Source organism: Haemorhous mexicanus, unplaced genomic scaffold (assembly GCF_027477595.1).
Source record: "Haemorhous mexicanus isolate bHaeMex1 unplaced genomic scaffold, bHaeMex1.pri scaffold_188_ctg1, whole genome shotgun sequence".
NCBI classification, from domain to species: domain Eukaryota; kingdom Metazoa; phylum Chordata; class Aves; order Passeriformes; family Fringillidae; genus Haemorhous; species Haemorhous mexicanus.
This window is the reverse complement of record NW_026776019.1, coordinates 1112-27425: the sequence shown is the minus strand read 5'-3', so window position 1 is coordinate 27425 and position 26314 is coordinate 1112. Positions and strand designations below refer to the sequence as shown.

At 70.0% G+C, this 26314-nt stretch overlaps 2 protein-coding genes across 2 annotated transcripts in view; both read left to right on the top strand.

Moving 5' to 3' along the window:
- Positions 1-25266, top strand: part of LOC132322887 (integrin alpha-5-like) — a 38229-nt gene extending 12963 nt beyond the window's left edge. Inside the window, 21 exon segments of the mRNA XM_059837634.1 lie at positions 4619-4671; positions 5889-6094; positions 7763-7905; positions 7907-7955; positions 8980-9025; positions 9111-9215; positions 9827-9882; positions 10262-10434; positions 11393-11530; positions 12459-12523; positions 13282-13432; positions 14067-14159; positions 14687-14766; positions 15586-15666; positions 16538-16640; positions 17563-17712; positions 19199-19279; positions 19894-20007; positions 21365-21466; positions 22178-22300; positions 22989-25266. Coding sequence (XP_059693617.1) covers positions 4619-4671; positions 5889-6094; positions 7763-7905; positions 7907-7955; positions 8980-9025; positions 9111-9215; positions 9827-9882; positions 10262-10434; positions 11393-11530; positions 12459-12523; positions 13282-13432; positions 14067-14159; positions 14687-14766; positions 15586-15666; positions 16538-16640; positions 17563-17712; positions 19199-19279; positions 19894-20007; positions 21365-21466; positions 22178-22300; positions 22989-23072 — 2196 coding nt within the window. The 3' untranslated portion in view covers positions 23073-25266.
- LOC132322886 (mucin-5B-like) lies at positions 23873-25266 on the top strand. Its single transcript, XM_059837633.1, has 2 exons — positions 23873-24010; positions 24047-25266. The coding sequence occupies exons 1-2, from the start codon at positions 23997-23999 to the stop codon at positions 25260-25262; spliced, it is 1230 nt and encodes a 409-aa protein (XP_059693616.1). The 5' UTR covers positions 23873-23996; the 3' UTR covers positions 25263-25266.
- Positions 25267-26314: the final 1048 nt, after the last annotated feature.

Here is a 26314-nt window from a genome sequence, read left to right as displayed (position 1 = left end):
GGGGGGGCTGGGGGAGTGAGGGGAGGGGGGTCCTGGCGGGATTTGGGGGTCCTGGGGGGGGTTTGGGGGGGTCTTGGGGGGAGTGAAGGGAGGGGGGTCCTGGGGGGTTGGGGTTTTTGGGGGTCTCGGGGGATCCCGGGGGGGTTTGGGGTTGGGTTTTGGGGGTCTCGGGGGGGTCCCGGGGGGGTTTAGGGGGGATTGGTTTTTTGGGGGGGCTCGGGGGGGTCCCGGGGGGTTCAGGGGTGGGGGTTTGGGGGTTCGGGGGGGTTGGGGTTTTTTGGGGGGTCCCGGGGGGGTTCGGGGGTGGGGTTTTGTGGGTTCAGGAGGGTTGGGGGTTTTGGGGGGTCCCGGGGGGGTTTTGGGGGGTCCAGCCCCACTGAGGGGGGGTCCCCGCTGTCTCTGCAGACGGGGCGGGTGCTCCTGGGGGGGCCCGGCAGCTACTTCTGGCAAGGTGAGACCCCCGCCCCACCTGGGCCTGTCCCCTGTGTGTCCCCTGCCTGCCCCCCCATTGTCCCCTGTGTGTCCCCATTGTCCCCTGTGTGTCCCCTGCCTGCCCCCCCATTGTCCCCTGTGTGTCCCCATTGTCCCCTGTGTGTCCCCTGCCTACCCCCCCATTGTCCCCTGTGTGTCCCCATTGTCCCCTCTGTGTCCCCTGTGTGTCCCCGGTGTGTCCCCCCCTGTCCCTCCCCTCCCTGCCCATCCCCTTTGTCCCCGCCCCAGTCCCCACCCCCCTGCCCACCCTGTCCCCTGTCCCCTCCCTGTCCCTGTTGCTGTCCCAGGGCTGAGGTGTCCCCACCCCCTGGCCTGGTTTGAGGTGTCCCCAGTGTCCCCAGGTGCTGAGGTGTCCTCAGGTGCTGAGGTGTCCCCTGTCCCCAGGGCAGGTGATGTCTGAGGTGTCCCCAGGCAGTGTCCCCAGGTGCTGAGGTGTCCCCTGTCCCCAGGGCAGGTGATGTCTGAGGTGTCCCCAGGCTGTGTGAGATGTCCCCAGGTGCTGAGGTGTCCCCTGTCCCCAGGGCAGGTGATGTCTGAGGTGTCCCCAGGCTGTGTCAGGTGTCCCCAGGCAGTGTGAGGTGTCCCCAGGTGCTGAGGTGTCCCCTGTCCCCAGGCAGTGTGAGGTGTCCCCAGGAGCTGAGGTGTCCCCAGGCTGTCTGAGGTGTCCCCAGGCTGTGTGAGGTGTCCCCAGGCAGTGTCCCCAGGTGCTGAGGTGTCCCCTGTCCCCAGGGCAGGTGATGTCTGAGGTGTCCCCAGTGTCCCCAGGTGCTGAGGTGTCCCCTGTCCCCAGGGCAGGTGATGTCTGAGGTGTCCCCAGGCAGTGTCAGGTGTCCCCAGGCTGTGTGAGGTGTCCCCAGTGTCCCCAGGTGCTGAGGTGTCCCCTGTCCCCAGGGCAGGTGATGTCGGCCACCCAGGAGCAGATCGCGGCCGGGAACTTCCCCGAGTACCTGATCCAGGAGGTGCCGGGACAGCTCCAGACACGGCAGGCGGAGCCCAGCCACGACGACAGCTACATGGGTGACATGGGGACACCTGGGGACACCTGGGGACACCTGGGGGGCACAGGGACACCTGGGGGGCATGGGGACACGGGGACACGAGGACAGCTCCAGACACGGCAGGCGGAGCCCAGCCACGACGACAGCTACATGGGTGACATGGGGACACCTGGGGACACCTGGGGGGCGTGGGGACACCTGGGGGGCGTGGGGACACCTGGGGGACACGGGGACAGCTCCAGACACGGCAGGCGGAGCCCAGCCACGACGACAGCTACATGGGTGACATGGGGACACCTGGGGACACCTGGGGACACCTGGGGGGCGTGGGGACACCTGGGGGGCAGGGGGACACGGGGACACAGGGACAGCTCCAGACACGGCAGGCGGAGCCCAGCCACGACGACAGCTACATGGGTGACATGGGGACACCTGGGGACACCTGGGGACACCTGGGGGGCCTGGGGACACCTGGGGACACCTGGGGGGCGTGGGAACACCTGGGGGGCAGGGACACGGGGACAGCTCCAGACACGGCAGGCGGAGCCCAGCCACGACGACAGCTACATGGGTGACATGGGGACACCTGGGGACACCTGGGGACACCTGGGGACACCTGGGGACACCTGGGGGGCGTGGGGACACGGGGACACGGGGACAGCTCCAGACACGGCAGGCGGAGCCCAGCCACGACGACAGCTACATGGGTGACACTTGGGGACATGGGGACAGCTACACGGGTGACATGGGGACACCTGGGGACACCTGGGGACACCTGGGGACACCTGGGGACACCTGGGGGGCCTGGGGGGCAGGGGGACACAGGGACACGGGGACAGCTCCAGACACAGCAGGCGGAGCCCAGCCACGACGACAGCTACATGGGTGACATGGGGACACCTGGGGACACCTGGGGACACCTGGGGACACCTGGGGGGCAGGGGGACATGGGGACACGGGGACAGCTCCAGACACGGCAGGCGGAGCCCAGCCACGACGACAGCTACATGGGTGACATGGGGACACCTGGGGACACCTGGGGACACCTGGGGGGCGTGGGGACACCTGGGGGGTGTGGGGATATGGGGACACGGGGACAGCTCCAGACACGGCAGGCGGAGCCCAGCCACGACGACAGCTACATGGGTGACATGGGGACACCTGGGGACACCTGGGGACACCTGGGGACACCTGGGGGGCGTGGGGACACCTGGGGGACACGGGGACACGGGGACAGCTCCAGACACGGCAGGCGGAGCCCAGCCACGACGACAGCTACATGGGTGACATGGGGACACCTGGGGACACCTGGGGACACCTGGGGGGCACAGGGACACGGGGACATGGGGACAGCTCCAGACACGGCAGGCGGAGCCCAGCCACGACGACAGCTACATGGGTGACATGGGGACACCTGGGGACACCTGGGGACACCTGGGGGGTGTGGGGACATGGGGACACTTGGGGACAGCTCCAGACACGGCAGGCGGAGCCCAGCCACGACGACAGCTACATGGGTGACACTTGGGGACATGGGGACAGCTACATGGGTGACATGAGCAGTGTCCGCAGGGTGACACTCAGGGGACACTCAGGGGACACACAGGTGACACTCAGGGGACACTCAGGTGACACACAGGTGACACTCAGGTGACACTCAGGGGACACACAGGGGACACTCAGGGGACACTCAGGGGACACACAGGTGGCACTCAGGTGACACTCAGGGGACACTCAGGTGACACTCTCTCTCCCCCCCAGGCTACTCGGTGGCAGTCGGGGAGTTCAGCGGTGACACCACGCAAGGTGGGTGACAGCGGGTGGCACGCGAGGGTGACACGGCCACCCCCGGCCACACCTGACAGTGTCCCTTTGTCCCTTTGTCCCTTTGTCCCCACAGACTTCGTGGCCGGTGTCCCCAAGGGCAACCTCACCTATGGCTACGTAAGGGGGGGACACGGGGGGGACACGGGGGGGACACGGGGGGACAGGGGGACACCGGGGGGGGGTGGCAGTGCCCGTGTCCCCCCCCGCTGGCTCAGTGTCCCCTCGGTGTCCCCTCGGTGTCCCCAGGTCACCATCCTCAATGGCACCAACATGAAGTCCCTGTACAACTTCTCGGGGGAGCAGGTGGGCACGGGGGGGCTGGGGGGTCCTGGGGGGGTCTGGGAGGGTCTGGGGGGTCTGGGGGGTCCTGGGGGGGTCTGGGGGGTCCTGGGGGGGGCTGGGGGGGTCCTGGGAGGGGCTGGGGGGGGCTGGGGGGTTCTGGGGGGGCTGGGGGGTCCTGGGGCATCCTGGGAGGGGCTGGGGGGTCCTGGGGGGTCCTGGGAGGGTCCTGGGAGGGGCTGGGGGGTCCTGGGGGGTCCTGGGAGGGGCTGGGGGGTCCTGGGGGTCCTGGGGGGGTCTGGGGGGGTCCTGGGAGGGGCTGGGGGGGGCTGGGGGGTTCTGGGAGGGGCTGGGGGGTCCTGGGGGGTCCTGGGGGGGTCTGGGGGGGTCCTGGGAGGGGCTGGGGGGGGCTGGGGGTTCTGGGGGGGCTGGGGGGTCCTGGGGCATCCTGGGAGGGGCTGGGGGTCCTGGGGGGGTCCTGGGAGGGGCTGGGGGGGTCCTGGGGGGTCCTGGGGGGGTCTGGGGGGGGTCCTGGGAGGGGCTGGGGGGGGCTGGGGGGTTCTGGGGGGGCTGGGGGGTCCTGGGGCATCCTGGGAGGGGCTGGGGGTCCTGGGGGGGTCCTGGGAGGGGCTGGGGGGGGTCCTGGGGGGTCCTGGGGGTCCTGGGAGGGTCTGGGGGGTCCTGGGGGGTCCTGGGGGGTTCTGGGGGGTCCTGGGGGGTCTGGGGGGGTCCTGGGAGGGTCCTGGGGGGGTCCTGGGAGGGGCTGGGGGGGGTCTGGGGGGAACTGGGAGGGTCTGGGGGTGTCCTGGGGGGTCCTGGGGGGACCCAGAAGGGACCCAAGGTGGGGAGGGGGACACACACCCAGGGAGGGGGGGAGGAAAAGGGGGGGGTCTCAAATGGGGGGGGGGGGGCTGTAAAATTGGGTGTGGGGTCCCCATGGAGGGGTGGGGGGGATGCATGGAATTTGGGGGGGGGGTCGTTATGGCCGCCCCTCACCCCGTTTTGTCCCCCCACCCCCCCAGATGGCCTCGTACTTCGGCTACGCCGTGGCCGCCACCGACGTCAACAACGACGGGTGAGGGACCCCGGGACCCCCCCCGGGACCCCCCGGGACCCCCTGGGACCCCCTGGGACCCCCTGGGACCCCCCCCAGGACCCCCTGGGACCCCCCTGAGACCCCCTGGGACCCCCTGGGACCCCCCCAGGACCCCCCGAGACCCCCTGAGACCCCCAGAGACCCCCCAGGACCCCCCTGAGACCCCCTGGGACCCCCCAGGACCCCCTGGGACACCCTGAGACCCCCTGGGACCCCCTGAGACCCCCTGGGACCCCTCCCCGGACACTCTGGGACCCCTCAGGACCCCCCCCGGGACCCCCCAGGTCACCCCCAGTGCCCCCCAAAGTCACTCCGTGCCCCTCCCCGTGCTCCCCAACTTCACTCAGCGCCCCCCAATGGCTCAGTGACCCCCCCAGACTCACCCCGTGTCCCCCCTGTGCCCCCAGACTCACTCAGTGACCCCCCCAGACTCACCGTGTGTCCCCCCTGTGCCCCCAGACTCACTCAGTGACCCCCCAGACTCACTCAGTGTCCCCCCCTGTGCCCCCAGACTCACTCAGTGACCCCCCCCAGACTCACTCAGTGACCCCCCATGTCACTCAGTGTCCCCCCTGCGCCCCCAGCCTCACGGACCTGCTGGTGGGCACCCCCAGACTCACCCAATGACCCCCCCAGACTCACTCAGTGTCCCCCCCCATGTCCCCCCCATGTCCCCCCCTGCGCCCCCAGCCTCACGGACCTGCTGGTGGGCGCCCCCAGACTCACTCAATGACCCCCCAGACTCACTCAGTGTCCCCCCAGACTCACTCAGTGTCCCCCCCCATGTCCCCTCCATGTCCCCCCTGCGCCCCCAGCCTCACGGACCTGCGGTGGGCGCCCCCAGACTCACTCAGTGTCCCCCCCATGTCCCCCCCCCCGTCCCCCCCATGTCCCCCCCCGCGCCCCCAGCCTCACGGACCTGCTGGTGGGCGCCCCCAGACTCACTCAGTGTCCCCCCCTGTCCCCCCCTGCGCCCCCAGCCTCACGGACCTGCTGGTGGGCGCCCCCAGACTCACTCAGTGACCCCCCAGACTCACTCAGTGTCCCCCCAGACTCACTCAGTGTCCCCCCAGACTCACTCAGTGTCCCCCCCTGTCCCCCCTGCGCCCCCAGCCTCACGGACCTGCTGGTGGGCGCCCCCAGACTCACTCAGTGACCCCCCCCTGTCCCCCCCCTGTCCCCCCCTGCGCCCCCAGCCTCACGGACCTGCTGGTGGGCGCCCCGCTGTTCATGGCGCGCAGCGGGGCGGGGGGCGCGCGGGAGCTGGGCCGGGTGTACCTGTACCTGCAGCGGGGCGGGGCCCCGCCCGCCGCCCCCGCCGCGCTCACCGGCCCGCACGAGTTCGGCCGCTTCGGCAGCGCCATCGCCGCGCTCGGGGACCTGGACCGGGACGGGTACAACGGTACCGGCACCGGGGGGGGCCACGGGACCGGGGGGAACGGGGGTACCGGGACCGGGGGGGAAACGGGGTACCGGGACCGGGGGGGAACGGGACTGGGGGGGGACGTGGACCGGGACGGGTACAACGGTACCGGCACCGGGGGGGAAACGGGACCGGGACCGGGGGGGAACGGGACCAGCACCGGGGGGGTCAAACGGGACCGGGGACCGGGGGGGAACGGGACTGGGGGGAACGGGGTACCGGCACCTGGGGGGGAAACGGGATCGGGGGGGGAACGGGACTGGGGGGGGAACGGGACCGGGGGGGGAAACGGGACCGGGACCGGGGGCGGCAAACGGGACCGGGACCGGGGGGAGAACGGGGGTACCGGGACCGGGACGGGTACAACGGTACCGGCACCGGGGGGGAAACGGGACCGGGGGGAACGGGGTACCGGGACCGGGGGGGAAACGGGGTACCGGGACCGGGGGGGAACGGGACTGGGGGGGGACCTGGACCGGGACGGGTACAACGGTACCGGCACCGGGGGGGAAACGGGACCGGGACCGGGGGGGAACGGGACCAGCACCGGGGGGGTCAAACGGGACCGGGACCGGGGGGGAACGGGACTGGGGGGAACGGGGTACCGGCACCTGGGGGGGAAACGGGATCGGGGGGGGAACGGGACTGGGGGGGGAACGGGACCGGGGGGGGAAACGGGACCGGGACCGGGGGGGGGCAAACGGGACCGGGACCGGGGGGAGAACGGGGTACCGGGACCGGGACGGGTACAACGGTACCGGCACCGGGGGGGGAAACGGGACCGGGGGGAACGGGGTACCGGGACCGGGGGGGAACGGGACCGGGGGGAACGGGACCGGGACCGGGGGGGAAACGGGACCGGGGGGGAACGGCGTACCGGGACCGGGGGGGGGCAAACGGGACCGGGGGGGGAAACGGGGGTACCGGGACCGGGGGAGGAACGGGACCGGGACGGGTACAACGGTACCGGCACCGGGGGGGGCAAACGGGACCGGGACCGGGGGAACGGGCGGGTACCGGGACTGGGGGGGGAACGGGACCGGTGGGGGAAACGGGACCGGGACCGGGGGCGGCAAACGGGACCGGGGGGGGAACGGGACCGGGACCGGGGGGGAAACGGGACCGGGACCGGGGAGGGAACGGGGGTACCGGGACCGGGGGGGGAAACGGGGGGTACCGGGGGGGAACGGGACCGGGACGGATACAACGGTACCGGCACCAAGAATGGGGCACGGAGGGAGGACCGGGACCGGGGGGGGACCGGGACCGGGGTGGGGGACGGGACCGGGACGGGTACAACGGGACCGGGGGGGGGCAACGGAGGGAAACCGGGGGAACAGGGAAAGGGGGGAGGAGGGAACGGGGGGGGTTTATGGGGGGCACGGGGGGGTTTATGGGGGGGCACTGGGGGGGGCACAGGGGGGGTTTATGGGGGTGCACGGGGGTTTATGGGGGGGTTTATGGGGTGCACAGGGGGGGTTTATGGGGGGCACGGCGGGTTCTGGGGGGGTTTATGGAGGGCACAGGGGGGGTTTATGGGGGGCACAGGGGGTTTATGGGGGTGCACGGGGGTTTATGGGGGGCACTGGGGGTTCTGGGGGTCCCCCCCGTGCCCCCCCCCCCACGCTGACCCCCCCCCGTGCGCAGACGTGGCCGTGGGGGCCCCGCTGGGGGCCGAGGGTCGCCGCGGGCTCGTGTTCATCTTCCGGGGAGGGGGCGCGGGGCTGCGACCCCGGCCCGCGCAGGTGCTGCGGGGGCTGGGCGGGCCCCGGGGCCAGCCCGACTTCTTCGGGGGCCGCGCTGCGCGGGGCCAGCGACCTGGACGGCAACGGCTACCCCGGTGAGGGACAGGGCCACCTCCCCCGTGTCACCCCTGTGCCACCCCCGTGTCACCTGTGCCACCCCCGTGTCACCCCTGTGCCACCCTCTGTGCCACCTTCCCTTCAACGGCTACCCCGGTGAGGGACACGGCCACCTCCCCCGTGTCACCCCTGTCACCCCTGCCACCCCCGTGTCACCTGTGTCACCTGTGTCATCCCTGCGTCACCCCCGTGCCACCCCCATGTCACCTTCCCTTCAACGGCTACCCCGGTGAGGGACACAGCCACCTCCCCCGTGTCACCCCTGTCACCCCCGTGTCACCTGTGTCACCCCTGTGCCACCCCCGTGTCACCCTCTGTGCCACCTTCCCTTCAACGGCTATCCCGGTGAGGGACAGGGCCACCTCCCCCGTGTCACCCCTGTGCCACCCCCGTGTCACCTGTGTCACCCCTGTGCCACCCCCGTGTCACCTGTGTCACCTTCCCTTCAACTGCTACCCCGGTGAGGGACACGGCCACCTCCCCCGTGTCACCCCTGTGCCACCCCCGTGTCACCTGTGTCACCTGTGTCACCCCTGTGCCACCCTCTGTGCCACCTTCCCTTCAACGGCTACCCCGGTGAGGGACAGGGCCACCTCCCCTGTGTCACCTGTGCCACCCCTGTCACCCCCGTGTCACCTGTGTCACCCCTGTGCCACCCTCTGTGTCACCTCCCCACAACGGCTACCCCGGTGAGGGACACGGCCACCTCCCCCGTGCCACCCCTGTCACCCCTGTGCCACCCCCGTGTCACCTGTATCACCCCTGTGCCACCCCCGTGTCACCCTCTGTACCACCTTCCCTTCAACGGCTACCCCGGTGAGGGACAGGGCCACCCCCGTGTGTCACCCCCGTGTCACCCCTGTCCCCCCCATGGTGAGGGACAGCCCTGTCCCCACCCGGTGTCCCTTTGTCCCCATTCCCAGGGACTCCCCTGTGTGCCCTGGTGTCCCCCTGCCCCCGCGGTGTCCCCCTGTCCCCCCGATGACCCCCCTGCCCCCACAGACCTCCTGGTTGGCGCCTTCGGGGCGGACGCGGCCGTGGTTTACAGGTGAGTGTCACCTGTGTCACCTGTGTCACCTGTGTCACCGGTGTCACCCCGGGGATGCGGGGTCCCTGACCCGGTGTCCCCCCAGGGGCCGCCCCATTGTCCACGCCAGCGCCACCCTGGCCATTGTCCCCTCCATGTTCAACCCCGAGGAGCGCGGCTGCGTCCTGGCCAGCGGCCACCACGTGTCCTGGTGGGTGGCACCGCCACAGAGGGGACAGGGAGGGGACAGGGTGGGGACAGGGAGGGGACAGGGTGGGGACAGGGAGGGGACAGTGGGGGGAACAGAGAGGGGACAGGGTGGGGACAGCGGGGGGATAGCAGGGGGACAGAGAGGGGACACTGCAGGGACAGCAAGGGGACAGCGGGGACAGGGTGGGGACAGCGGGGGGATAGCAGGGGGACAGAGAGGGGACAGCGGGGGGAGAGGGTGGGGACAGCAGAGGGACAGAGAGGGGACAGGGAGGGGACAGTGGGGGGAACAGAGAGGGGACACTGCAGGGACAGCAAGGGGACAGCGGGGACAGGGTGGGGACAGCGGGGGGACAGGGCAGGGGACAGGGAGAGGACAGGGTGGGGACAGGGAGGGGACAGCGGGGGACAGCAGGGGGACACTGCAGGGACAGTCGGGGGACAATGGAAAGAGGATGGGGGACACTGGGAGGGGACACGGGGACAGCGCACTGGGGACACTGCCGGGTCCTTGGGTGTCCGTGGGGGGGACACACAGAGGGGGACAGTGGTGGGGACACTGAGGGGACACTGAGGGGACACACGGTGCCACCCCTGTGTGTCCCCTCCCAGCATCAATGTCACCTTCTGCCTCAACGCCTCCGGACGTCACCTGCCCGGGCCCATCGGTGAGGGGACAGGGGACAGCGGGGGGACAGGGGGGCAGCAGGGGCACAGGGGGACAGCAGGGGGACAGGGGCAGGGGAGGGGACAGGGGGACAGTGGGGGGGACAGGGGAGGGCACAGGGGGCCGAGTGGCACAGGGGACATGGAGGGGACAAAGGGGACATCGCGGGTACCAATGGAGGGGACAAACGGGGACACCCCGGAGGTGACACGCACCTCGGGGGGTGTCGTGTCCCTGTGTCCCCGCGGTGTCCCTGTGTCCCCAAGGGTGGCACAGCAGCCACGGGGACACCGGGGCTGTCCCCGCTGTGTCCCCGCCGTGTCCCCGCCGTGTCCCTGACGTGTCCCCGCGCTGTCCCCGCGCTGTCCCCGTGTCCCCAGGGCTGGCGCTGGAGCTGAGCGTGGACGGGGCCAAGGCGGGGGGGGGCGCGGCGCGCGCTGTTCCTGGGGGGGGGCGCGGGGGGGGGGCGCCCCCCTCCCCCACGCGGAACCTGTCCCTGGAGGTCCCCAACGGGGGGACCCCGCGCTGCCGCACGCTGCCCGTGTTCCTCAGGGTAAGGGGGACCCCAAACAGCCCAAAACCGCCCCCAAAAACCCCAAAACCGCCCCAAAACAGCCCAAAATACCCCAAAAACAGCCCAAAACCACCCCAAAACACCCCAAAAACCGCCCCAAAACAGCCCAAAACCGCCCCAAAAACCCCAAAACCGCCCCAAAACAGCCCAAAACCACCCCAAAAACCCCAAAATACCCCAAATACCCCCAAACCGCCCCAAAACAGCCCAAAACCACCCCAAATACCCCAAAACCGCCTCAAACACCCCCAAAACACCCCAAATACCCCAAAACTGCTCCAAACACCCCAAAAACACCCCAAATACCCCAAAAACACCCCAAAACAGCCCAAAATATCCCAAAACTGCCCTGAATACCCCCAAAACCCCCCAAAAACCCCAAAATACCCCAAACACTCCAAAACCACCCCAAACACCCCAAAAACACCCCAAAACTGCCCCAAATACCCCAAAACAGCCCCAAAACTGCCCCTAAACAGCCCCAAAACAGCCCCAGGTCCCCTCATGTCACTCTGGGCAGCCCCTGTGTCACCTCTGGGTCCCCTGTGTCACCTCCCTGTCACCCCTGGGACCCTCCCCCCCCCGGTGTCCCCGTGGTGTCCCCGCGTCCCTGTCCCCCCCTGTCCCCCCAGTGTCCCCATGTCCCCGTCCCCCCTGTCCCCCAGTGTCCCCGCGGTGTCCCCATATCCCCATGTCCCTGTCCCCCTCCCGGCCCCCTTGTCCCCACAGTGTCCCCATGTCCCCACGTCCCCACGTCCCCGTCCCCCCTGTCCCCGCGGTGTCCCCATATCCCCATGTCCCTGTCCCCCTCCCATTCCCCCCTGTCCCCGGTGTCCCCGCGGTGTCCCCGCGGTGTCCCCACAGTGTCCCCATGTCCCCACGGTCCCTGTCCCCCCTGTCCCCGCGGTGTCCCCACGTCCCCGTGCGCTGTCCCCAGAACGAGTCCGAGTTCCGGGACAAGCTGTCCCCCATCCCGGTGTCACTGAGCCTGGCCCTGGACCCGGCCGCGTCCCCTCCCCCGCCGGGGCTGTCCCCGCTGCTGTCCCCGGCCACGCGCACGCGCCTGGAGGCCAAGGTAGGCTGGCACCTGGGGCGCCTGGGCCACCTGTGCCACCTGTGTCACCTCTGTGCAACCTGTGTGCCACCTGTGTCACCTGTGTGCCACCTGTGTCACCTGTGTCACCTCTGTGCCACCTGTGTGTCACCTGTGTGTCACCTGTGCCACCTGTGTCACCTCTGTGCAACCTGTGTGTCACCTGTGTCATCTGTGTGCCACCTGTGTCACCTGTGTCACCTGTGTCACCTGTGCCACCTGTGTCACCTCTGTGTCACCTGTGTGCCACCTGTGTCACCTGTGTGCCACCTGTGTCACCTGTGTCACCTCTGTGCAACCTGTGTGTCACCTGTGTCATCTGTGTCACCTGTGTGTCCCCGTGTGTCCCCCGTGTGTCACCTCTGTGTGTCACCTGTGCCACCTGTGTCACCTCTGTGTCACCTGTGTGTCACCTGTGCCACCTGTGTCACCTGTGTGTCCCCCGTGTGTCACCTCTGTGTGTCACCTGTGCCACCTGTGTCACCTCTGTGTCACCTGTGTGTCACCTGTGCCACCTGTGTCACCTCTGTGTGTCACCTGTGTGTCCCCCTGTGTGTCCCTGTGTGTCACCTGTGTCACCTCTGTGCCACCTGTGTCACCTCTGTGTCACCTCTGTGTCACCAGTGCGCCACCTCTGCGCCGTCCTGTGTCACCTCTGTGCCACCCAGTGTCCCTGTGCCCCCCGTGTCCCCATCACCCTGATGTCCCCAATGTCACCCCTGCTGTCCCCTCTGATGTCCCCACACTGTACCTGCTGTCCCTGCTGTCCCCTCTGCTGTCCCTGCTGTCCCTGCTGTCCCTGCTGTCCCCTCTGCTGTCCCTGCTGTCCCTGCTGTCCCTGCTGTCCCCTCTGCTGTCCCTGCTGTCCCTGATGTCCCTGCTGTCCCCTCTGATGTCCCCGTGTCCCCAGGCCCACATCCAGCTGGACTGCGAGGACAATGTCTGCGTGCCCGACCTGCAGCTCGAGGCCAGCGCGTAAGGGGACACCGGGGACACTGGGGACACAGGGGACAGGAGGGGACACTGGGAACAGGAGGGGACACCCGGGACAGGAGGGGACACGGGGGGACATGATGGGTCTGGGGGTCCCGGGGCTGTTCCTGGGGGTCGTGGGGATGTCCCTAGCCATGTCCCCAATGTCCCCAATGTCCCCGATGTCCCCCTGTCCCCAGGGACCAGCGGGCGGTGTTCCTGGGGGGGGGTTTGGGGTTGTCCCTGGTGATGTCCCCAATGTCCCTGATGTCCCCAATGTCCCCGATGTCCCCAGGGACCGCCGGGCCGTGTTCCTGGGGGTGTCCCTGTCCCTGTCCCTGTCCATGTCCCCAATGTCCCCAATGTCCCCAGGGACCGCCGGGCCGTGTTCCTGGGGGTGTCCCTGGTGATGTCCCCGATGTCCCCGATGTCCCCAATGTCCCCGATGTCCCCAATGTCCCCAATGTCCCAGGGACCGCCGGGCGGTGTTCCTGGGGGGTGTCCCAGGGGTGTCCCTGTCCATGTCCCCGATGTCCCCGATGTCCCCAATGTCCCCAATGTCCCCGATGTCCCCAGGGACCGCCCGGTGCTGTTCCTGGGGGTGTCCCAGGGGTGTCCCTGTCCATGTCCCCAATGTCCCCAATGTCCCCGATGTCCCCCTGTCCCCAGGGACCGCCGGGCTGTGTTCCTGGGGGGGGTTTGGGGGTGTCCCTGTCCCTGGTGATGTCCCCAATGTCCCCCAATGTCCCCGATGTCCCCAGGGACCGCCGGGCCGTGTTCCTGGGGGACAGGAACAGCCTGAACGTGACGTTCCAGGCGCGGAACGTGGGGGAGGGGGGCGCCTACGAGGCCGAGCTGCACCTGCGACCCCCCCCGGGGGCGCTCTACTCGGGGGTGCTGCGACCCCACGGGGTGAGGGGGCGTGGGGGGCTGGGGAGGGGTCACAGGTGTGGGGGAGGGGGCGCGGGGGGGCTGGGGAGGGGTCACAGCTGTGGGGGAGGGGGCTGCAGGGGCTGGGGGGGGTCACAGGTGTGGGGGAGGGGGCTGCAGGGGCTGGGGAGGGGTCACAGGTGTGGGGGGAGGGGGCGCGGGGGGCTGGGAGGGGTCACAGGTATGGGGGAGGGGGCGCGGGGGGGGTTGGGAGGGGGCTGCAGGTATTGGGGAAGGGGTTGGGGGGGTCGGGGGGGGCACCCTGAGGGTGGGGAGGGGGCTGCAGGGCCTGGGGGAGGGGGCTGCAGGGGCTGGGGGGGCACCCCGAGGGTGGGGAGGGGGCTGCGGGTATTGGGGGAGGGGGCTGCAGGTATTGGGGGAGGGGGCTGCAGGGGCTGGGGAGGGGTTTTGGGGGGCTGGGGAGGGGGCTGCGGGTATTGGGGGAGGGGGCTGCAGGGGCTGGGGGGGGCACCCCGAGGGTGGGGAGGGGGTCCCTGGTATTGGGGGGAGGGGGTTTGGGGGGGTTTGGGAGTCTGGGGGCTCCCGGGTATGGGGGGGAGGGTGCATTGGGGGTCACCACCGCTGACCCCCCCCCAATTTCTCTCCCCCTCCCCAGAATTTCTCGGCCCTGAGCTGCGAGCTGGGGGGGGGCAACGGCTCGAGCCCCCTGGTCTGCGACCTGGGCAACCCCATGAAGGCGGGGGCCAGCGTGAGCGGGCGGGGGGCTCGGGGGGCTGGGGGGGCTGGGGGGGGCTGGGGGGGATCTGGGGGGGCTGGGAGTGTCTGGGGGGGTCTGGGGGGGCTTTTGGGGGGTCTGAGGGGGCTGGGGAGTGTGTGGGGGGGGGCTTGGGGGGGGCTTTGGGGGGATCTGGGGGGGCTGGGGAGTGTCTGGGGGGGTCTGGGGGGGTCTGGGGGGGTCTGGGGGGGCTTTGGGGGGGCTTGGGGTATTTGGGGAGGGTCTGGGGGGGTCTGGGGGGGATTTGAGGGGCCTTGGGGAGGTTTGTGGGGGTCTGGGGGGTTCCGGGTGGATCTGGGGGGATTTGAGGAGGTTTGGGGGGGTTTGGGGAGGGTCTGGGGCTCTGGGGGGCTATGGGGGGCTGGGGGAGGGGTCTGGGGGCTCTGGGGGGCTCTGGGGGGTTTGGGGAGGGTCTGGGGGCTCTGGGGGGCTATGGGGGGGCTGGGGAGGGGTCCCGGCTGACCCCCCCCCCCCCCTCCCCCGTGTCCCCCCGCCCGCAGATCTGGGGGGGGCTGCGCTTCACCCTCCCCCACCTGAGCGACAACAGCAGCAGCGTCAGCTTCGAGCTGCAGATCCGCAGGTGGGGCTGGGGGCGCGGGGGGCGCGGGGGGGGGCACCGGGGGGCACCGGGGGGGCACCGGGGGGCACCGGGGGGCACCGGGGGGCACCTCAGTCCGGGGGGGCACCGGGGGGCACGGGGGGGGGGCACCGGGGGTCACGGGGGGGGGTGGCACTCCCGGTTTGGGGGGGTCACGGGGGGGGGGGTGGCACTCCCGGTTTGGGGGGGGGTCACGGGGGGGGGGTGTGGTACCCCCGGTTTGGGGGGGTCAGGGGGTCACGGGGGGGTGGCACCCCCGGTTTGGGGTTATGGGGGGTCAGGGGGTCACGGGGGGGTGGCACCCCCGGTTTGGGGGGTCAGGGGGTCACGGGGGGGTGGCACTCCCGGTTTGGGGGGTCAGGGGGTCACGGGGGGGTGGCACCCCCGGTTTGGGGGGGGTCAGGGGGTCACACGGGGGGGGGCACCCCCGGTTTGGGGGGTCAGGGGGTCACGGGGGGGGGGGGTGGTACCCCCGGTTTGGGGGGGTCAGGGGGTCACGGGGGGTGTCACCCCCACTTCGGGGTTATGGGGGGTCACACGGGGGTCCCGGCACCCCCGGTTTTGGGGTGGGGAGCTGGGGGGGCACCCGGGGGGGGAGGGGTCGGGGGGGGGGGGGGGGTCCCTGGAAGAGGTTTTTTTTTTTTTTTGGGCGGGGTCATGACCCTGAGCGTGTCCCCAAGGTGGGGGGTGGTCCCTGGGGTGTCCGCAAGGTTGGGGGGGTCCCGGGGGGTCCCTAATGGGGTCAGGGGGTCCCTGGGGGGGTCCGGGCTGTGACGCCCCCCCCCGTGCCCCCCCCCGCAGCAAGAACGCCAACAACTCGCAGAGCGCCGTGGTGCCGGTGGCACTGGCAGTGAGGGCGGCCACCAGGGTGTCCGTGCTGGGGTGAGTGACAATGGGGACAGCCAGGGGACAGTGGGGACAGCCAGGGGACACGGGGACACAGACAGGGCCACCAGGGGACACAGACAGGGCCACCAGGGTGTCCGTGCTGGGGTGAGTGACAATGGGGACACCCTGGGGACAGTGGGGACACTCTGGGGACACAGACAGGGCCACCAGGGTGTCCGTGCTGGGGTGAGTGACACTGGGGACACCCAGGGGACACAGGGACACAGACAGGGCCACCAGGGTGTCCATGCTGGGGTGAGTGACACTGGGGACAGCCTGGGGACAGTGGGGACATGGGGACACAGACAGGGCCACCAGGGTGTCCGTGCTGGGGTGAGTGACACTGGGGACACCCAGGGGACAGTGGGGACATGGGGACACAGACAGGGCCACCAGGGTGTCCGTGCTGGGGTGAGTGACACTGGGGACAGCCTGGGGACACAGGGACAGCCAAGGGACACGGGGACACAGACAGGGTACACAGGGACACAGACAGGGCCACCAGGGTGTCCGTGCTGGGGTGAGTGACAATGGGGACACCCTGGGGACACAGGGACACCCTGGGGACACAGGGACACAGACAGGGTACACAGGGACACAGACAGGGCCACCAGGGTGTCCGTGCTGGGGTGAGTGACACTGGGGACACCCAGGGGACACAGACAGGGCCACCAGGATGTCCGTGTTGGGGTGAGTGACAGCCAGGGGACAGTGGGGACAGGAGGGGACACGGAGGGGACAGGAGGTGACACAGAGGGGACAGGAGGGGACGGGAGGGGACACAGAGGGGACAGGAGGGGACACAGAGGGGACAGGAGGGGACAGGAGGTGACACGCAGCACTGTCCCCGCCGGTGTCCCCTCAGGGTGTCCCGGCCCGACGTTGTCACCATCCCCGAGGGGGGGTGGGGACCCAACCCCCCCCAGCGGCTGCAGGACCTGGGGCCACCCGTGGAGCACGTCTACGAGGTGGGGACACCGCGGGACCCCTGTCCCCAACCCCGGGGTGGCAACGTCCCCAACCCTGGGGTCACAGTGTCCCCAACCCTGGGGTCACAGTGTCCCCAACCCCGGGGTGACAACGTCCCCAACCCTGGGGTGACAGCGTCCCCAACCCTGGGGTCACAGTGTCCCCAACCCTGGGGACACAGTGTCCCCAACCCTGGGGTCACAGTGTCCCCAACCCCGGGGTCACAATGTCCCCAACCCTGGGGTCACAGTGTCCCCAACCCCGGGGTCACAGTGTCCCCAACCCCGGGGTGACAACGTCCCCAAACCTGGGGTCACAACGTCCCCAACCCTGGGGTCCCTGTGTCCTGTGTCCCCAAATCCGGCCTGTCCCCCCATCCTCGAGCCCTGGGGGTCCCCACATCCCCCCCCATGTCCCCTTGTGTCCCTCCCATGTCCCCGTGCCCTGGGGTGTCCCCCCCATGTCCCCCCGTGTCCCCCCATGTCCCCCCCCATGTCCTGACCCCGTGTCCCCGTGCCCTGGGGTGTCCCCCATTGTGTCCCCCCGTGTCCCCCCGTGTCCCCATACCCTGGGGTGTCCCCATTGTGTCCCCACCATGTCCCCATGTCCCCCTGTGTCCCTCCCATGTCCCCGTGCCCTGGGGTGTCCCCCATTGTGTCCCCACCATGTCCTCATGTCCTGACCCCGTGTCCCCGTGCCCTGGGGTGTCCCCCATTGTGACCCCACCATGTCCTGACCCCATGTCCCCGTGCCCTGGGGTGTCCCCATTGTGTCCCCACCATGTCCCCATGTCCCCCTGTGTCCCTCCCGTGTCCCCGTGCCCTGGGGTGTCCCCCATTGTGTCCCCACCATGTCCCCATGTCCTGACCCCGTGTCCCCGTGCCCTGGGCTGTCCCCCACTGTGTCCCCCCGTGTCCCCAGGTGGTGAACGAGGGTCCCAGTGCCATCAGCCAGGGCACGCTGGAGCTCAGCTGTCCCCTGGGCCACCGCGGCCACCCCCTGCTCTACGTCACCGGCCACTCGGGGCTGCACAACTGCACGGCCAGCCACGGCAGCGACCCCCTGCGGCTGGTAGGGGACACCGGGGACACCGGGGACACTCACTGGGGACACACACTGGGGACACTCACTGGGGACACTGGGGACACCAGGGACACACACTGGGGACACACACTGGGGGCACCGGGGACACCGGGGACACTGGGGACACACACTGGGGACACTGGGGACACACACCGGGGACACACACTGGGGACACTGGGGACACACACCGGGGACACACACTGGGGACACTGGGGACACCGGGGACACACACTGGGGGCACCGGGGACACTGGGGACACACACTGGGGACACCAGGGACACACTGGGGACACTGGGGACACTGGGGACACACACTGGGGACACACACTGGGGACACACACTGGGGACACACACTGGGGACACTGGGGACACACACTGGGGACACTGGGGGCACACACTGGGGGCACCGGGGACACTGGGGACACACACTGGGGACACCAGGGACACACTGGGGACACTGGGGACACTGGGGACACACACTGGGGACACCGGGGACACACACTGGGGGCACCGGGGACACTGGGGACACACACTGGGGACACCAGGGACACACTGGGGACACTGGGGACACCAGGGACACACACTGGGGACACACACTGGGGACACACACTGGGGACACACACTGGGGACACACACTGGGGACACTGGGGACACTGGGGACACACACTGGGGACACCGGGGACACACTGGGGACACTGGGGACACCAGGGACACACACTGGGGACACCGGGGACACACTGGGGACACTGGGGACACCAGGGACACACACTGGGGACACCGGGGATAATGGGGATTATGGGGACATTGGGGATAGTGGGGACAGGGGGACACTGGGGACATTGGGGACATTGGGGAGAGCAGGGACATTGGGGACAATGGGGACAATGGGATAATGGGGACACTGGGGACATTGGGGACACTGGGGACACTGGGGACATTGGGGACACTGGGGACACTGGGGACATTGGGGACAATGGGGACATTGGGGACAATGGGGACATTGGGGACATTGGGGACATTGGGAGTAATGGGGACAGTGGGATAATGGGGACACTGGGGACATTGGGGGTAATGGGGACAGGGGGGACTGGGGGACAATGGGATAATGGGGACAGGGGGACATTGGGGGTAATGGGGGCGTTGGGGACAACGGGGACATGTCCCCATGTCCCCAGGGGTGTCCCCAGCGCTGTCCCAGGGCTGTCCCCGTGTCCCCAGGGCTGTCCCCAGCACTGTTCCCGTGTCCCAAGCCCTGTCCCAGGGCTGTCCCCATGTCCCCAGCGCTGTCCCAGGGCTGTCCCCGTGTCCCCAGCGCTGTCCCCATGTCCCCAGCGCTGTCCCCGGGCTGTCCCCATGTCCCCAGCGCTGTCCCCAGGGCTGTCCCCGTGTCCCCAGGGCTGTCCCCATGTCCCCAGGGCTGTCCCCGTGTCCCCAGCCCTGTCCCCATGTCCCCAGCGCTGTCCCCGTGTCCCCAGCAGGAGCGGGAGCAGAGCCCGGGGCCGCACGTGCTGCAGCGCCGGGACAGCGGGGACAGCGGGGACAGCGGGGACAGCCTGGTGAGTGCCACTGTCCCCTTGTCCCCTGCCGCACCCAGGGACTGTCCCGACAGTGTCCCCAAGGCGGGGGTGCTGCGGTGACACCGGGGGGGGGCAGGGGGGGACCGGGAGTGACCGGGGGGTGACAGCGGTGACCGGCGGTGACAAGGGGGTGACCCAGGGTGACACAGGGGTGACAGAAGGTGACCAGGGATGACCAGGGATGACCTGGGGGTGACACGAGGGTGGCCTGGAGTGAGCGAGGTGACTGGGGGGTGACCCGTGGTGACACGGGGGTGACATGGGGGTGACAGAAGGTGACCAGTAGTGACCAGGGATGACCTGGGGGTGACACGGGGATGGCCTGGAGTGAGCGAGGTGACTGGGGGGTGACCCATGGTGACACGGGGGTGACATGGGGGTGACCTGGGATGACCTGGGGTGACCGAGGTGACCCATGGTGACACGGGGGTGACCCACGGTGACACGGGGGTGACATGGGGGTGACCTGGGGTGACCCATGGTGACATGGGGATGACCCGTGGTGACACGGGAGTGGCCAGGGGGTGACCGGGGGTGACCCGCGGTGGTGACCAATGGTGGCCCGCGGTGACACGGGGGTGGCCTGGGGACAGGGCTGTCCCGAGGCCGAGTGTTTCCACCTGAGCTGCCCCTCGGGGGGGCTGGAGCGGCAGCAGCGCGTCACCCTGCGCCTGAGCTTCCGCCTGCGGAGCCCCCCCCCGCGCCAGGTGAGACCCCCCCCGGGACCCCCCCCGGGACCCCCCCGGGACCCCAAACCCCCCGGGACCCCCCCCCCGCGCCAGGTGAGACCCCCCCCCGGGACCCCCCTGGGACCCCCCCCCCCCCGCGCCAGGTGAGACCCCCCCCCGGGACCCCCCCCCCGCGCCAGGTGAGACCCCCCCGCCGGGACCCCCCTGGGACCCCCCCCCCGGGGCCCCCCCCCGGGACCCCCCCCCCGCGCCAGGTGAGACCCCCCCCCGGGACCCCCCCCCCGCGCCAGGTGAGACCCCCCCGGGATGCCCCCCCCACGCCAGGTGAGACCCCCCCCGGGACCCCCCTGGGACCCCCCCCCCGCGCCAGGTGAGACCCCAAACACCCCGGGACCCCCCCCTGGGACCCCCCCGGGACCCCCCCCGGAACCCCCCCCCCACGCCAGGTGAGACCCCAAACACCCACGGACCCCCCCCGGGACCCCCCCCCCGTGCCAGGTGAGACCCCAAGCACCCCGGGACACCCCCCATGACCCCCCCCGCGCCAGGTGAGACCCCAAACACACTGCGACCCCCCCCGGAACCCCCCCCCATGCCAGGTGAGACCCCAAGCACCCCGGGACCCCCCCCCCGGGACCCCCCCCGGGACCCCAAACACCCCCGGGACCCCAAAACAGCCCCGGGACCCCCTGAGCCCCTCAGGATCCTGGGACCCCCCCCAAAACCCCCGGGGACCCCCCAGAACCCGTCCCGAATCCTGGGACCCCCCTCGGGACCCCCCAGAACCGCCCGGGACCCCCTGGGATTGCCCAGGACGGGACCTGGGGTGTCCCCCCATGTCCTGGTGGCACTGAGGGGATGTCCCCTGTGTGTCCCCCCCCGTGTCCCGGTGCCACTGAGGGGATGTCCCCTGTGTGTCCCCCCGTGTCCCTGTGTCCCCTGCGTGTCCCGGTGGCACTGAGGGGATGTCCCCTGTGTGTCCCCCCATGTCCTGGTGGCACTGACATGCTGTCCCCGTGTCCCGGTGGCACTGAGGGGATGTCCCCCCGTGTCCTCCCGTGTCCCCCCGTGTCCCGGTGCCACTGAGGGGATGTCCCCTGTGTCCCCCCATGTCCCTGTGTCCCCTGTGTGTCCCGGTGGCACTGAGGGGATGTCCCCCCGTGTCCCCCCATGTCCTGGTGGCACTGACACGCTGTCCCCGTGTCCCGGTGGCACTGAGGGGATGTCCCCTGTGTGTCCCCCCATGTCCCTGTGTCCCCTGCGTGTCCCGGTGGCACTGAGGGGATGTCCCCCCGTGTCCCCCCGTGTCCCCCCGTGTCCCCCCCGTGTCCCGGTGGCACTGACGTGCTGTCCCCGTGTCCCCCCCGTGTCCCAGCGGGAGCTGTGGCCGCTGTCCCTGCGCTGTGACGCCGAGTTCCGCGTGCTGCGGCTGCCGTACCGGATCCAGCCCGAGAGCCACCCCCGCCACCGGCTCCAGGTGACACTGGGGACACTGGGGACACTGAGGGGACAGGGGGACACTGGGGACATGGGGGGGTCACAGCTGCCGTAGCGGATCCAGCCCGAGAGCCACCCCCGCCACCGGCTGCAGGTGACACTGGGGACACTGGGGGGACATGGGGACACTGGGGGGACATGGGGGACATGGGGGGGTCACAGCTGCCGTACCGGATCCAGCCCGAGAGCCACCCCCGTCACCGGCTGCAGGTGACACTGGGGACACTGGGGGGACATGGGGACACTGAGGGGACAGGGGGGACATGGGGGAGGTCACAGCTGCCGTACCGGATCCAGCCCGAGAGCCACCCCCGCCACCGGCTCCAGGTGACACTGGGGGGACATGGGGACACTGGGGGGACATGGGGACATGGGGGTGACACTGCGGGTGACACTGAGGTCTGGGGTGGCAGGAGGTGACAGCGCCGCTGCGGTCCTACCCTGAGGTGGGCAGGGGGGGGTCTGGGTGTGGGTGGTGGCACTGGGTGACACAAGGTGGCACTGTGGGTGACCCTGTGTGACCCTGTGTGACCCTGTGTGACCCTGTGTGACCCTGTCCCCTCCCCAGGTGGTGACAGCGCTGTCGCGGTCCCGGCCCGAGGCGGGCGGGGGGGTCCCGGTGTGGGCGGTGGCACTGTGGGTGACACTGGGTGACACAAGGTGGCACTGTGTGACCCTGTCCCCTCCCCAGGTGGTGACAGCGCTGTCGCGGTCCCGGCCCGAGGCGGGCGGGGGGGTCCCGGTGTGGGCGGTGGTCCTGGCCGTGCTCCTGGGGCTGCTCCTGCTCGGCCTCCTCTGCTACGGCCTCTACAAGGTGGGGCTGGGGGCTGGGGGGTCACGGGGGGTCACAGGGGGGTCACAGGGGGGTCACAGGGGGTCACAGGGGGTCACAGGGGGTCACAGGGGGCTGGGGGGGTCACAGGGGGCTGGGGGCTGGGGGGGCCACAGGGGGGTCACAGGGGGGTCACAGGGGGTCACAGGGGGGTCACAGGGGGGTCACAGGGGGGTCAGAGGGGTAACAGGGGGCTGGAGGGGCTCTACAAGGTGGGGCTGGGGGCTGGGGGGGGTCACAGGGGGGTCACTGGGGGGTCACAGGGGGGTCACAGGGGGCTGGGGGGTCACAGGGGGTCACAGGGGGTCACAGGGGGTCTCAGAGGGGTCACAGGGGGCTGGGGGAACTGGGGGGGCTCTACAAGGTGGGTCTGGGGGCACTGGGGGGTCACTGCGGGGTCACAGGGGGCTGGGGGCATTGGGGGGCTCTACAGGGTGGGCCTGGGGGGGATTTTGGGGGGCTCTGGGGGGGATTTGGGGGGATCAAAGGGGTCTGGGGGCCTCTGCAAGGTGGGGATGAGGAGCTTGGGGGGCTGGGGGGCACTGGGGGCATTTGGGGGGGACACAGGGGACACTCGGGGAGGGCACAGGGACACCGGGTGGCACTGAGAGGTCACGGGGGGATTTCGGGGTCCCCCTGACCCCTGACCCCTGACCCCTGACCCCCCCAGCTGGGATTCTTCAAGCGCTCGGGGCCCTACGGCACGGCCATGGAGAAGGCGCAGCTCAAACCCCAGGCGGCCTCCGAGGCCTGAGGGGACCCTGCGGTGACAGGGACACCGCGGCTGGGGACACACCCACGGCTGGGGACATCCATGGCTGGGGACACACCCACGGCTGGGGACACCCACGGCTGGGGACATCCACGGCTGGGGACACCCACGGCTGGGGACATCCACGGCTGGGGACACACCCACGGCTGGGGACACACCCACGGCTGGGGACATGCACAGCTGGGGACACCCACGGCTGGGGACATCCACGGCTGGGGACACCCACGGCTGGGGACACCCATGGCCTGGGACACACCCACGGCTGGGGACACCGCGGCTGGGGACATCCATGGCCAGGGACACACCCACGGCTGGGGACACACCCACGGCTGGGGACATCCACGGCCAGGGACACCCCATGGCCTGGGGACATCCACGGCTGGGGACACCCACGGCTGGGGACACACCCACGGCTGGGGACACACCCACGGCTGGGGACATCCACGGCTGGGGACATCCATGGCCTGGGACACACCCACGGCTGGGGACACCCATGGCCTGGGACACACCCACAGCTGGGGACACCCCATGGCTGGGACACACCCACAGCTGGGGACATCCACGGCTGGGGACACCTCACAGCTTGGGGACACCCACAGCCAGGGACACCCCATGGCGTGGGGACCCCTGCAAGGACAGTGTCACCTGCATGGCTGGGGACTCACGCAAGGACAGTGTCACCTGCACAGCCAGGGACCCCCGCAGGGTGACAGTGTCACCTGCACGGCCGGGGACCCCCCCTCTGCTGGGGCCACCCCACTCCTGGGGACCCCCACGGTGCCAGCGGTGTCACCTGCACGGACGGGGACCCCCGCAGGGTGACGTCACCGGCGTCACCGCTGGGGACCCTCCCATGGCTGGGGACCCCGCAAGGACAGTGCCACCTGCACCAGTGGTGTCACCTGCATGGCCAATGTCACCTGCACGGCCCGTGTCACCTGCATGGCCAATGTCACCTGCATCGGGGACATCCCCCACGCCACGCCCCCACTGGGGACACCCACAGCGCCCACCCCCACACTGGCACGGCCACCACGGGCTGGGGACACTGTCCCAGAGCTGTCACCGGGCTGGGGACACTCACAGAACTGCCACCAGGCTGAGGACACTGTCCCAGAACTGTCACTGGGCTCAAGCCATTGTCACAAAACTGTCACCACGCTGGGGACACTCACAGAACTGTCACCAACGCTGTCCCAGGAACTGTCACCGGGCTCAGGACATTGTCCCAGGACTGCCACCAGGCTGGGGACATGCACAGAACTGTCACCAACACTGTCCCAGAACTGTCACCGTCACCACGCTGGGGACACTGTCCCAGGACTGTCACTATGGTGGGGACACTATCCCAGAGCTGTCACCGGGCTCAGGACATTGTCCCAGAACTGTCACCAGGCTGGGGACACTGTTCCAGAACTGTCACCGCTCTGGGGAACCACCAGGACGTGTCCCCAGGCACAGCTGCCACCACCGGGTTGGGGACACCAAACTGGGAACCCCTGGAGTGGGAACAACCAGGACGTGTCACCAGCGGGGACTGTCACTGTCACCAGCGGGGACTGTCACCAGCGGTCACCACCAGACCAGGAATTGTCACCACGGGACCGGGAACTGCTGGCACCTGGGGTGACACCGAGCTGGCACCGGCACGGACACTGCAGGGGACACTGGGACACTACAGGGACACCACGGGGACACTGGGACACTACAGGGACACCAGGACACCTTGGGGACACCAGGATGTGTCCCCAGAGCTGTCACCTCAGCCGGGACAGGACCTGGGTGGCACCTGGGGGCGGTGTCACGGTGTCACCCGGGGACGTTGCCACTCGCTGTCCGCCGGTGCCACCGCTGTCCCCCGGTGCCACCGCTGTCCCCGCTGTCCCCCGGTGCCACTCGCTGTCCCCCGGTGCCACCGCTGTCCCCGCTGTCCCCTCCCTGCACTGCCCCGCCCCCGCCGCGGGCACCTCACTTTGCACTGACCCCGAGCTGGGGGCACCGCCCGGACCCCCCGGCCCCGGGGTGTCCCCGGTGTCCCCAAGGTGTCCCCGGGGTGTCCCCGGTGTCCCCGGGGGTTTGCACTATGGCGGGAGGGCGCGGGGGGGGCGTGGCTTCGGTTTGTATTTAATTGGGGGAGGGGCGGCCTCGGGGCCCCCCAATAAACGAGTCTGACCCAGAGGGACCCTGGGGACACGGGGGGGACAGGGGGGGACACACCGGGACACGGGGACACACACGGGGAGATGGGGACACACAGAGGGACAGAGGGACACGGGGACACAGGACAGGGAGATGTGGGGACAGGGGGGACACACAGAGTGACAAGGGGACACACAGAGGGACAGACGGACACGGGGACACAGGACACGGGGATATGGGGACACAGTGACAAGGGGACACAGACGGACATGGGGACACAGGACACGGGGACATGGTGATAGGGGGACACAGAGAGGGACAGGGGACACACACAGGGACAGAGGGACAGGGGACACAGAGGGACAGGGGGACATGGTGACAAGGGGACACACAGAGGGACGGGGACACATTCAGGGACACGGGGACACGGGGACATGGTGACAAGGGGACACACAGAGGGACAGGGGACACACACACAGGGACAGAGGGACAGGGGACACACAGAGGGACAGGGGACACAGGACACGGGGACATGGTGACAAGGGGACACACAGAGGGACAGGGGACACACAGAGGGACGGGGACACATGAAGGGACACGGGGACACACACGGGGACACAGGGACAAGGGACACAGGGACGTGGGAACACACACGGGGACACGGGGACACATTCAGGGACGGGGACACACACTCGGGGACACATGGACAGAGGGACAGGGGACACAAGCGGGGACAGAGGGACAGGGGAACACAGGACACAGTGACGGTGACAATTGGACACACTCAGGGACAGGGGGACAGGGGACACAGGACGCAGTGACAAGGGGACAAGGGGACACAGGGACATGGGGACAGGGAGACACGGGGACAGGGGACACAGGGACAGGGGACACAGGACACGGGGACAGGGGACAGGGGACACAGGGGACAGCGGACCCGGGAGGCGGCGCCGCCCGGCGCGGCGGTCACGGCCCGCTGCCCCCGGGCGCTCCGGGGCTCAATTACAGCTCATTAGCAGCCGGGACTCGTCCGGCCTCAATAATTAATGGCTGAGTCATCAATAATTAATTAATGAGCCATCCAT